The sequence below is a fragment of the Diospyros lotus genome, chromosome 1, assembly GCF_014633365.1.
Source record: "Diospyros lotus cultivar Yz01 chromosome 1, ASM1463336v1, whole genome shotgun sequence".
Taxonomy (NCBI): domain Eukaryota; kingdom Viridiplantae; phylum Streptophyta; class Magnoliopsida; order Ericales; family Ebenaceae; genus Diospyros; species Diospyros lotus.
In genome coordinates, this window is record NC_068338.1 from 31,038,047 (window position 1) to 31,052,192 (window position 14,146).

Here is a 14,146-nt window from a genome sequence, read left to right on the forward strand (position 1 = left end):
CAAAAATATATTTCTTGATTTACCATATCTTAATTACTTTACTACTAAACTTTCTATCATTATTTTAGTAGATCTTGATGAGATAATTAAAGTTAACTGTAATCCATCATTATTTTAGTAGAGGGGCAAATGACTTTGACCAGCGATGTACGGTGCTAGTTTTTCCAATCTACCACAGCAGCCCATCCTGTCATTTTCCTTCACGTCAGCTGTGGAAAATCAGAAACAAATTGTTTCGTGCATACGTACTGGCAAGAGACTTATAATAATTAATAATATTGTCATAACTACATTTTCGTCAATATAATGTTGTCATCTCAACCAATCGATCCAAGATCGGAGTGTTAACATTTGAGTATTAAGGGTGTATTCATTAACATTTTCTCTTGAATTTATTTGGGTTCAAACCATAAGGGACTTTCCAACATGAATCCATCATTGGATAGATATGAAGTCTAAATTCAGGCTATCTGTAAAGAACCAACAAAACTGGGGCTATTTGGCATGAGGATAGAGTTGACTCTCTCTGCTCTTAACAAATCAAATTATGATGATGTTCAATTATCTGTCCAAGTACCACTTTTAATAGCCTCTAGACTAAGTGGTACTTGGACAGATAGCCTGAGAATGATTTGTTTGTCCAAGTACCACTTTTCCCGCTATGTGCATGTTCCTTTGATGATGTTCAATTATCAATTAATTTCTCCCTTGTACTGTTGTCATATGTATCATTTGGAGTTTCTACATCATAAGATGAGACAAAAGAATTGGAGCTTCATCTTGCATGCTTTTAGGGTAAAGCGAAGCAAGTCTTTGTTGAATCTTGTTAGCCAGCTTCTCTCCATGCTTTGACTAAATGGCATGGTTTAGATACCAACTTATTTTTTTATGTGAAATTCATATCTTAATTTTGTCAAATTTGCTATGATAAGCATGTTGAGTAGCTCTTACTAAGCATAAGATACATTTGAACCTATTAACATTGTTTGTTCATACAAGAAAAAAACCAATAACATGTTTTTATAAGAAATGTGGATGAAATAAAATAAAATAAAAACTTGATAGCTAAAGAAATATAAGAGAAGATGAAGAAAAAATTGATAAAAAAGCTCTAATAAATTATAATACACGTACAAAAATGTTACGATCATAAATATAGATGAATCACAAGCTAAAATTCATATATATAGCCGACCCCACCAAATGAGAATAAGGTTCAGATTATTGCTTATGAATCTAAATTAGCTTGAATGCTTATCGAGCCTTGAAAATTCAAGTTATCTCTTTATATCTACTCTCAAAGAATAGTAAACCAAGTCTAGGAAGATGTTCAAGAACTAATAGCAGAAAAACTTAAGCTGCAAAGAGGGGCACAGTTTTCATTAACCACTAGGCTTAATACAAAACTATATGTAGAGATGTACAAAATGAAGATTTAATTCACTCTCAATCTTCCAGGCTGGAACCTGGTTGTATGGTCTTATAGAGGCAACGGCATCTATCTTAGCACCAAAGCGATTTCGAACAATGCTAGTAGCTCAGCTTTCCACTGCCACCACATGAACTACAGGAACGAGCAGACGAGCATTTTGTACAGTAGCTCCATTTCTTTGGAAGCCTGTAGATCCAATAGGCACATCCATAATACATAAATCCAAAATAGATAGATAGATACAGAGAGACAGAGAGAAGGGGGGGGGGGGGGGGGGGGGGGGGCGGAACATACCCTGCTGTGTATCTAGTGGCCATATTCTTTGCAGTCATTCTTGCTCTAGCAGCATTTTCGTCTGTTAATTTCTTAAGAACAAATCCTTCCCCTTTGCACTCAGAACAAATACCAGAACCACCACATTCTTCACAAGTTTTCAAGGGGACCTGCCTTTTAGGAAGGAAGGCAATCAGAAAGATAGCTGAGGTGTAAATGCCAAGACAAGAACACTCAGATGCATCAAGTTAATCTTCTAATGCCCAACTAAACGGTGTCATCGACTTTTTTTTTTTTTTGGTTCTAAAACATTCAACCTGTGTAGAATTCTTGACTATAAATTCTTTGGAAGAGAAAAACAAGGAGGAGATAAATCACAATTGTAGTAGTTGCAAGTAGCAACCTTAATATATTGATAGAATTGAAAGAAACACAATATGCCAGCAAGCCAATTACCAGACTAACTATTTTAACCTCTAAAAATTGTGCTCCATTATCTCTGGAAAGAAAACGTTTGGACCAGTGTCTAATTTATCATTGTTTTTCCATAAATCAAGCAAAACGTAACAATTTTACCCAACTTCAATTCAAGTGAAGTCTGACACTGGACATGATTTAGTGCAGAGGATTCTTCAACAATCAATTTTAAACCAATTGGCCTCTCCCTTTCTAAAATTAAACAAGTCCATAAAACAGGAGATGCTTGTAGATTGAAAACAAAAGCATTAAAAATGATTCTTGAAAGTGTAAAAGATAGGTTGTATTTAGCATTAGTTAGATGCGGCCCATAGTGTTTACTGTTTGTCGAACAGGAAAACCAAACTAGAAGACACCCTTAAGTATTTTGGTCAAAATTATGTTTTCCAGAACCATGCTACTTTAATACTTTTCAAAGCAATAAAGAAAAAAGTCGTGCATGTCTTGCAATTGGACCTCACTAAAGCCAAAATGCAGATAATCTGTGCCAGCAAAATACATATTCTAATAACACTATTCCTATTCTCATGATTGGTAACAGGGTGTTCATCCAAGTACCACTTTTAACAGATTCTATATACGAGTTCCAATTTCTCTAATTGCATATAAATGGTGATTGTTTCTAAGTGGCATAATTACATATATTCTATGTTCTAACACAGCCATGGTTGTAGAAACAATGTTTTCTATTATTTAAAGAAGTTACATACCTCAGTTTCTTTAGAAGCTTTGGTTCTCTTTACAAGAAGAGTAGCTGCTGCACCCACGACTGTGGCAGCGACTGCAATTGAGCCAACTGTTTCTGGTAAAGCAGACAATATTACTGATCTTTTTCCCCTTGGTTGTTTTGACTTCACATAAGATGCAAAATGAGGATTTTTCTCAAGTGAACAATGATCTTTAGGATTGGAGTCCCTTGCTGCTTCAAAGCATCACAATTAAGATCAGATAAAATTGGTTACAATGCAACCAAACCAGTTTCATTTTGTAAATATTACACAATAGGACCAGAAAATACTTTATTTTTTATGCAGCATCTACAGATCTTCCAGTACAAATGCTACCAGCAAAATAGATCTCATTCTAGAATTTACTTGAAGTTGGATGACCAAGTTAATGTGCCAGCCAAACTAGCAGAGTTTCAAACCATTTATGTACCATATTTAATGGCTTACACTTATGAATAGATATAAATGAGCTAGTAACATGTGGTTTAGACAGAATTAATTTAGTATCTATGGGAATATAAACAACTAGAAAAGAGCCCAAACACATCACAAATTGAATCATGTACTACTCTACATGTAAAGGAGGCCAAGCTTCATTTTTGGCCACAAGGAAACACAACGGTGAATGCATCCCAAACAATTAATGCAATGATATGGTGAAAAACTATTTGTTTGCTGCAGCACATATTGAAATCATGATTTAGATTATATTACAGCATAACACCTAAAAAACCACAATGAGATTTATTCTGAAACTAAACCACGGAAAAATATTTAAGAACATACAGAATGCAAGGTGTTGAGCACTCAGCCAACAGCATATGGATACAATTGCCTATAAAGCAGTTCGTTCCCATTAACTTTGGGACTGGAAAGGCATACTAAAAGCAACAACTTTTTTCTGGCTATGTATCCTGTGAGTATGCTTTCGTATTCAAACTTTGACCTAATATTGTAGGAAGGGAAACCTAAGATTGCACATAACTAATTTCAAATTTGTTTTTCTTAACAGTAATGTCATGACACTGGTGATCATATGTTGAAGAAAAACATGACCTTATTGCTCAAGTATGAACCATATAACTAACAAATCAAATTATGATCACAATTATTTGTTTTTCTTTTGCCCCTCACTGAACAACACAGCAGGAACCTGATTGACATCCAGACTAAGAACCCAAGCATATCATGCATCTGGAATGTAGGATGCATTGATATGCCAGACAACCGTATCATGCATATCAGTCAGCTGTTAACACTGTAACCATGTATAATCATATGGCTCGTGATGTCATAACTACTTGGCAACTGTTTGTTAGTACTAAAATACATGGAAAATGCTATTTGTACAGAAGCTTTTGTACAGAAAGCTTACAGGGATGATATATCGCAATATATCGTGATATTTTGACATCAAAATATCGCGATATTTTGCGATATATTGATTCTTGTTCATCCCCTTCTCCCTTTCCCCCCTTCCCTCGCCGCTGCAACCTCACTTGCAGCCGTTCTTCGCCTTCGCCTGCTCTCCCCGCCACCTGGCCTCGCCTCGCCTCGCCGCTACAACCTCCGCCGCCTCGCCCTGTCGCCTCTGCCGCCTCATTGCGTCGCCTCAGCCGCCTTGCCGCCTCGCCTCGCCGCTGCCTCGGCCGCTAGGGCCGACAATATGAGAGGGAGAGCGAGAGAGAGACAGAGGGAGAGAGAGATGCTGCATTTGGGGCATTTTGGGCATTTGGGTCATTAATTGCAGGGGCAAATGGATATTTTGGTTGCCCTGTAAATCCTTCTGTAACATTTGTTCTGTACAAATAGCATGACCCAAAATACATATTGGTCAATGTTTTGTCCGGCTGTTTGAGGACTGTCATCTGTGCTCATGATAATTGTGCTCACAATCTGTCTAGGATATATATATATATAGAGAGAGAGAGAGAGAGAGAGAGAGATTTGGGTTATTGAATGATCACCCCACATGAGTGCATGGTGACAGAACCGTGATATATCTATATTGTTTTCCTTTACATATAAAAGAGTTGTTCACCAACAAAGCTTTCATATGTAAGCAGAAACAAAGAAAAGAATTGTGTAACTTACAAGATCTACAGATGTAGCTCATCTGTGAATGTAAAGCATAAAAAATTTAGTGAATCACTTTTTACTTGATTTTGCCTGTTCAAGTAAAATTCAAGTAGCTTTCATATAAAACCAATATTTACCATTAAATTAATAAATCTCCATATATATTAATTGCAAAGTGTAGATATGCACGGGCAACTATTTTCCAAACATTGTAAAATTCAAGTGAATTCACTACAAACCATAATTCTATAATTATCTGCAAAAGTTATATGGATGTTCTCCTACCTGAGTTCCAATTCATACCTCAACTCCTAATCATAGTAACATTGTCAAAATCAAAACAGAGGTTTATGTAGAAACATGCATCCCCTGAATCTGGCAAGAACTTGGCACTCTAAATCAAATAAATACTTCTAATAAATTAAATTATTAACCACCAATGATCTGAAAATTTAAGTGGTTAGGGAAAGAAATAATTTTCTTTTATATGATTATTTGTACTCTCAACATCCCCCTGAAAACACAGGTTTTCTGAAGAACTTGACAGGCTAAACCAAGCAAATACAATCCAATGAGTTACATTATTGACCACCAAATCATTTAAAAGTTTAAAGTGATAGGAAGAGGGGTGATTTATAATGCTTGAAGGTCTTGATTTCCATTCCACCAAAAATATCCAAAGGAACCATCCAAAGGATTATATCCACTACAAGGTTGTTAAAATCATAAAATCGTAAGAGAGTCTTTGACATGTAAAATCGTAAAATTGAGTGCAATTCAACTTCAAAATCGTAAAATCGTAAGGGTTTTCGGTGCAAAAAGTCGTAAAATCGTAACTGTAAAATCGAGAGTTTAACAACCATGATCCACTATACTCATCCCTCTCCACCAAACTTGTTAAGCACACATCTTTACTGAACTGCAAATTTTTCAATTTCAAGTTTAACTTTCCCTAAATATCCATTACAACCTGTAATTAACATAATCATCTTCATAAAATCCAAGCAGGAGCACCCTTTGCCTTCACTAAAATCCAAATTCATGAAGCATTCATCTGTGATGAGAAGCAACCCAGACTTACAACTTTTAGGGCTTCCCACAATAGCATCACCTAAATAGAATTTTCACAAATTCACATAATTAATACCCATAAATTGGGACAGGAAATAATTCATTGGAGAAGATGGGGATGCCCCTCTCTTTAAAGATTACAGTTAATCCATTAAGAGGTTTCACCAAATCACTATCTCCAAACTTCATCATAGTTGGCACCCAGAAATAGAGACAGGAAATAATTCAATGTAGAAGATCGGGGCACCCCTCTCTTTAAATATTATGGTTAATCCATAAGGTGGCCTCACCAGATCGCCATCAATAACATTTACAATTAATCCATAAGGTGGTTTTCACCAAATCACTATCAATGATGCATCAAATCACACTGAGATGCACAACAACAAACCAACCAACCAACCAAAGCTAATATATATGAAACTAATGCCTATATAAATATACCAAATTCACTATCAATGAAGCTCAAGAAACAATGAAATCTGTTGATATTTATGAAGCTGATATATACACCAAATCACTATCAATGAAATTGGTTGATATTAACGAAAATTGAGCTTAAACGCATTAAGAAACAAAACAAATTGGTTGAAATTTATTCGCATATGTATTTAAGTAACTCAACTACTTTATGAATATAAAACCACCATCTCCACTGCCATGAATGAGACCGGCAACAGGACTCTTAAAAACAAAGTTGGAATTTTCGAATATGAATGAGAAGTAACAGAGTGAGAGAAATTAGGGTTTGTAATCTTACTGCTATAAAACGAAGTGAGTGGCAGAGTTCGCAATGCGAGCTCCATTACTGCGTCTCAGCCCTGTTCATACGTACGAGCCAGGAGCCACAGCCATTCTCTTTTATTTTCTTATTATCTCCAAAAAAATACGGGTGCTTGATTTACCATCATACCCTCCCTCCCTCCCTATCTGCACACAGTTCTGAAATTGCATTCTCACGAAACCGCCCCGCATTATCCAAAAATTAGATTGGAGCACCCAAAAGTTTCCAAAATTGTAGGCAGACCGTCATCTGCCAGTCCACGTATAACAATATTTATCTTCACAAACAAACATATAATGACGTGATAAAATGAAGATACATTTTCTCTCATATATCATATGTGGTGAATGTGCCAGCGAGCTTAGATCTTGAATTTGAATTGATTGCTGAAAGAAATCTACTGCCAGAGGGATGAGATGACACGTGTACCACTTCAGATATCCCTGGCTTTGTTGGGGGAGCTAGCCAGTTGCCACATGTCATAAAGGTATCCCCTGTAGGTGAGGTTAGATTCAAAATCTGGGTGTGGGTGATGAACAAAGATGACTCATCCTCATATTAATTGCCTCTGCAACGTGGCCCAATGGCGAGCTTCCAGCTGGTAGCTCAAATGGGCAATTAAGGTTGACTTTTGAAGCTCGACAATTTGGAGCCACCTTCCTTGATATTTTTAGTTTTTAATTTATAATTATCCAAAAAGTTCTATTACTTGACAGAATTTTATTTATTTATACACTACTAGCCACTTACTCTATATATATCTGTTCATTTTATAAATAAAAATGTTATATATGACGATGATATGACTTAATTAATATTTATATATACAATCATAAAAAAAAATATGAAACCTTAATTATGATTTACAAAATCGAACACACTTAAAATATATCTACCGATTTGTTAGAATTTAATGATAATATCATTAACCATCCCTTAATATTTATTAGAATAATGTTATTGGTACATCTTGGTGTACACTTTGGACTACACAAAAGTATATTAATGACAAAAATATTTCTCATGAGGTGTATAGAGGCGGGTGAGGCGCATGGAGAAGAGGGGTATTTTGGTCATAATATCCCTTTGTGTAGATTAAAATGTACAAAAATAATATACATCTAACATGATTCTAATTATTAATTTATGGTAATTCATCACTTGGCCGTCGACCACCTCAGTGGTGGCATGTTCAGCTAACTAATTTATGGTAATTTTTGCTGTTAAATATCATAACAGCAAATGTCCCAATTAATATTAATTAATCCGAGCAACACCATGCTGCAAAAGGATCCCATGCATAGAGGCCACAAGGTTTGAAAGCTCTCTAATTGATAACTAATTATGAGTCACAGCTCGAAGCTCGCCTGCATGCCATGGAAGCTCCATCAAACATATTGCAATAAATGCTGTTGCTTGCTGTTCTTGGTTCCCATTAAATGCACCATTACACAAAAAAAAACACACACACACACACACATATATATAGAATACATGGAAAGAAGCCGTCGAGCTTCAGCTAATTGAATATTGCCTTCTCAGATTACCTAATAATTAAGGAGTAATGGATTAAGTGGCAAGAAAGATGCATTTATATATAATGAAAATGGCTGAAACTCACGAGCATTCACCTCTTTCCACAGTCAAAAAGGAGAGCACCCACCTCACCAAACTCTAATGGCCACACCCTCCCCCTAATAGTACGTACTCTATCTCTCTAACTCTACCGCCATCCATTGCTGCTATACGCTAGCAATGAGCTGTGCCATATCTATCTGCCCATTCACGAGCCCATTTATGTCACCCCATTTTGTACACATACACACGTATATATATATATATGTAAACGTCTCCCCTCCACCTTCAACCCAAAGAAAATTGAACCATCTCACTCTCACGTATCATACTCCTGCTCTATAAATGTCTAATCACAATCTTGTTTACGTGATCACCCTATTCATCTCTCTTTCCCTCTTGTTCTTCCCTCTGGATGTGGCCATGGCCGGCCGTGAGATGCCGGCGCCGGCCAGGGACTATGCGAGGCTGATGAACCCGGTACCTGCTAGGCCAGTTTACGGCGGGAGAGCGGTGGCGAGTTGCATGCCCAAGGGGTTCCGGCATTCGTCAGCCCCCAGCCGATACGTGAATTATCAGACGATGGGCTCGTTCGGGTGCAATGGGAAGAAGCATGCTAAGATTGCTAGCAAGCCATGATCAATCAGTTCATCATGCATGAGAAGGGTGAAGGTGGTGATATACTATGTATTTGGAGATGGTTTGGTTTGTGTTGTGGGGATGTTAGGCTTGGGGCTGGCGCCGTATAAGCTTTCTGAGTTTTGGGAGATGCCTACTGATTTTTTTTTTCTTTTTCTTTTTTGGTGTTCTCTAAACAATTATATGTGAAAGATCAGAATTATATATTTGACATGAAAATGTGTAATATTTGTATTTTTATGTACACATTATTATTATTATATATGTACATTGTTATGGCAGTTGTGGTGTCTATCCATATGTTGTACATTCTTCTTTGCGGCAAATGAGAGAGACTACAGTTAGTATAAACTCACGAGTCAGTCACACCGCAGGATGCTGCTGAAGATCATAATGAGCCCAGGCCGTGCACTCAGTATGCCGCGGAGCTCATAATTCACCAAATCTTCCTATTGTTACAAAAATAGTTGTTTTAACATAACCAAAAAAAAAAAAAAAAATGTGGGAATGCAAAGGAAAAATATGGTGTTGATAACTGCTAGCCAAATCAAACTTATCTCCGCTTGCCATTCAATGTGGATATAATTAGACCTGCCAATGGGTCAGGTTTGGTTTAGATTCGAATCATGACCGGACCCGCAAAACCCAACCCGTTTAAATAGAGGTCTAGCCCAAATTCATTTGGTCCGGATCCATCAAACCTAACTCTTTAGCCAGTTCGGATTTGGATCGGCCAATGAACCAACGAATTCCCCAAATTTGTCGTACACAGGTTTCACATTGAAGCCTTCACCATGCTGTCTTGCACTCATCTCCCTCTCGTTCTCTCCATCATCAGTGAATAATTTTCTGATGTCTCCAAACCTTCTGATCTGTATTCCCGAAGCTCTTTGCAGCAGCCAATGGCCCTTCTCTCTCCTCTCCAATGTTTACTGAATGTGAAACGTCCCTTCTAATCAATTCACTAGGCCTCGCCAAACCTGCCATCCCCATCACCATTGCCATTGCCACCGCCGGTCAATGAAAGGGAGGAGTCTCGCAGCTGTGCATCACCGATCAAAGACAAGAGACTTCTCTCTCTCTCTCTCTCTCTCTCTCTCAAACCCCAACGATGATCATTGAGGTTTCCCAATCTGAAACTCCTCAGCTGACATGATTAATTCTTCATCTGGTAGAGGTATGTAATTTATCACATCACGACAGTCTAACCACAGAAGTGCAAGGCCAATGAATGGTATCAGTCGATCGGTAGCCCAAGGAGGTACTGATAGTGATGATATTAATGAAACCTGACATACACTGTTCAAGCATTAGTTGGTTATTCTAATCCTCAAATTAAGAAAATTGAGGGATTTTTGAAGTGCCAACAGTTTGTTGCTGTATTGATTGATACTGTCAATAGTAATAATTTTATGAATAGTAAGTTTGCTAAATGGTTGACTTATCCTATTGATCAATGCAAAAAATTTTAGGTAAAGGTTACAAATGGACAAATTTTTGCTTGTAGCAGTGTCTCAAAGGAAAGTTCATTATGCAAGGTCAAGAGTTTTTCATGGAATTTCTCCCACTACCATTGGAGGACTATGAAGTGGTGCTTCGGATTGCATCGCTAAGAAATCTAAAAGATACTTCTTGGGATTTTTCTAAATTAATCCTAATTTTTTTTTTTTTCTCAAGGGTAAGCATGGCAGTTACATCACAACCATTACTAGCCATTGAATGGCAAGGAAGGGTTCTTCTAACGGCACAACGCCATTATGGAGTATAAAGGTCTTGTTGAACCACAAGGCCAAACTTATCAGTTAAGGGTCACATGGGAAACTTGAGTCATTGGAAGAGAGTTCTTCAAAGTTCGTTGCTAAAAAGCCTCGAGGACAAGGCTATTTTGAAGAGGCAAGAAATGTTAGAATTCCAAAATAATAGCATTTGATTATTATCTTTGACGTTAATTTTAGATTAAAATCCTAATTGATTATGAAAATTTCTTAATTTTAGGGAATAGAGTAGAATAGAGTAGATTAGATTATTTATGTAACACCCCGCCTATTCAGAGCGTATATAATATGTTAAGATTTTTTTTTTTTTTCATATACACAAATCATACTAAAATCCTCAACATACCCATATAAGTATAACATTTCTAAAATGTAACTAAGGAACAATAAACTTAACCATAAACAAAAGCAAAATCAGAACTTGAATATCAATACATAAAAGATTTATATCACTTTGTTCAACATAATATTACAATATTAGTTGAAAATCGAATACAAAAACCAACTGAAATACTGGGTCCTAGCCCCGGCATAGGACACACAAAATTTTCATCTTGCTTATGTCTTGATCACTCTCTTGCCTTCTAGGCTGCTCGTCTCGCCTGGAACTTGAAATATTTCAAAGACATAGTCCAACATTAAAATATGAATCTTCTAAGACATTGTTAAAAATGCCGTGAATGAATGATGCATGAACATGTATAAATAGATACCCTAGTATAACTTCCCTAGTAAACCATCCCGATACGGAACCCTAGGTAGTAGTATCAACTTGGACACAAGGCAGCAAGGTACCCCAAACGTTGTTTCAACAATACCCTTGAAAAATTATGGCTATACTATCAAGGTGACACCCCATCCCATGCACACATTCCAATATGCCAATAATATCATACTATGAGATATAACATGACTACCGATGCAATAGTATATGTACAGATATGATGAAAATGTTCACAAATTACATAATACATAACAACCATCGGAGATAGCATGCATAATATGGAAAATCTTATCAAGTATAAGCTTTAGGGGCAAAACCACTCACCTCTAGATACAAATGCAAATTTTTTCGAAAAATGTGCACTACCTCGAATTTCGTGCCAAGTCTCCAAAGTCACACCAACACTCAACTTTAGGCCTCAAGGCACCCTAAACACCATATACATTCAATAAATACCAACACCTAATTTTTCATATTTTTTTCACATTTTTCTTTAATTTCTTCCTTTTTTCACCATGAAAAATCTAAATAAATACCTATACTAACATTTTTCCAAATATTTCTACACAATAAATCCTAAAATAATTTTCTCAACATTTCTAAAAAAAAAATTAAAAAAAAAAAACATGTTAGCCACACGCCCTCATGCGTTTAGCGCGTGGACTGAGAGTAAGAAAGGTGCGTGAGTTTCACGCTCCATTCATTTTCTTCGGCTTCGATACACCAGCAATGCTGGTTTTTGCTCCTAGATTGCTCTACACCCTTAGTCGATCACAGTGACATGCCTTGATGCTTCAAAGGATGATCGAAGATGGCCCAACCGGAGTTTTAAAAGCTCAGCCAAAGCTACTGCCTTCTTTTCCGGCGAGGCTTTAATTCCCACTCAAATCTACACAAAAGCCCTCCAAACTCTCAAGGAACAACCTACAACCTTCAAGGAATAAAATCCCCTATCCCTTGCCCTCAATTCAGCCTAAAATGAGAGCAATTTGAACTTAAAATTTTGAAAACCCTCGACCACTTTGACCCCTATTTATACCCAAAATCGAACACTCTCACGTCTTTGGCTGTCCAATTCGAGGCCTTTAATGGCCTTACCTCCCTTAGATAAACCTAAAATCCTCATTAATGCCCCAAAAACGTCCCCTCAAGCCCTCGATTTTTCGGCCGTGTCGGCCAAGACACTGCCAGAATTTCGATCCCATCGACCATTGATGTGGCCGATTTTTGACCATGGATGACCCCCAAGGCAGCCTACCCTAGCACTGACCCTCTGGAGCCTCTTCTCAAACCCCTCACCGACCGAAATAAGCGATGGGAGAGGCGGCTGACAAAGTGGTTGGTCGGTTCTTGCAGGTTTCACACTTAGTTTCAAGAAATTGCATCCCTCTACTAATTTCCATTTGTATTTTGCCCCTTTTCCTTAAAGCTCCTGAGGTTTCAATAATTTCATTAAGACCCATAGGTCCTAAACTTTACATTTCACCCCCGAAAATTATGAAAAAATGTCTTTTAAGCCTCCCTCGAGCAAAATTAGAAATTTACACTTAGGGCCAAATAACCAATTTGACCATAAGTCCTTTCGTTTGAACCCGAAACCACTTAAGGGTTGTTTATCATACCAAATTTGAATCTTTTAAAGGTTTCGTTGACTTTTCGAAAGTCCCTTACATTAATTCAATTTTTCAACCCGAACCGAAATTGTACCGAAAACTATTTCTGATTCAATTTCTTTCGACACTAAAAACCATGCCTCATGATGTTTGTCGATCCCGTACCCTTTTTCGAAGGTATCTAAACTCTAAGGCACTCCCTTCAATTGATTCAGTCATTTTCTTGGGCTATTATGATACCGTTTTTCACGAAATTTCATTTTTCTATTGAAATTCTTGTTCTCGGGATAACTTAAAGTTTCTAGGTATTACAATCTATCTTAATTAGTTGATTCTCTTTGATTATGATCCCTTAAGTTTAGGGATTATAAGATATTAGATTATTCTCTTTCATTCTCCTTGACTAAGAACTAAGAACTCTATACATGTAGGCAAAGTCTCCACTTGCGATTTATCTTTTCTGTCAAAATCGAGAACACGAGCGACAGAGGGTTGCGCAAGGACAATAATCTCAAGAACTCTATGCATATATAGGTCCTGACTTATTTTTCTTAAGCAATCAAATACAACTCAAATCGTTACTTGATTTGGAGGTTGATCTACTCAAAGAGATCAAATCCCCTTTTTTTTTTTCTCATTCTCTTTTCAATTTTTTCCAATTTTCCTAACAAAACCCTAGGGTTTTATCATCATCTTTGAATAGGTACATTTTGATGAAAAGGATACAATCATTCACTAAGAAGATATGTCCATTCGTATCTAAATAGACAAATCCATTTACCAAAAAGATGCAATTATTTGCACATGCTCACCAAAAGGTATGTCTTTTGAACTAAATAGACAAATCTTACAAAAGTTCATGATTAATAAGTTTACTCACATCTTTAAATTTGTACCATTTGACAATTTTATATATACCTTCTAATGGTGTAAACTTGGTACCAATGCATAACAGGAAAGACAATGCTAAGGAGAA

The 14,146-nt window shown here is 36.8% G+C and overlaps 1 protein-coding gene across 2 annotated transcripts; it reads right to left on the bottom strand.

Annotated features, from left to right (window-relative positions):
- Positions 1–1,264: 1,264 nt before the first annotated feature.
- LOC127796255 (uncharacterized) lies at positions 1,265–6,986 on the bottom strand. Of its 2 annotated transcripts, none has more exons than XM_052328320.1 (4): positions 6,821–6,986; positions 2,893–3,101; positions 1,727–1,875; positions 1,265–1,618 (listed from the first exon to the last, which is right to left on the bottom strand). In XM_052328320.1, exons 1-4 carry the CDS (start codon positions 6,864–6,866, stop codon positions 1,531–1,533), a joined length of 492 nt encoding a protein of 163 aa, XP_052184280.1. In that variant the 5' UTR covers positions 6,867–6,986; the 3' UTR covers positions 1,265–1,530. The 2 variants fall into 2 exon arrangements, with proteins under 2 accessions (XP_052184280.1, XP_052184272.1); XM_052328312.1 differs by having other exon boundaries at positions 2,893–3,104; positions 6,821–6,973.
- Between the last annotated feature and the right edge of the window lie 7,160 nt (positions 6,987–14,146).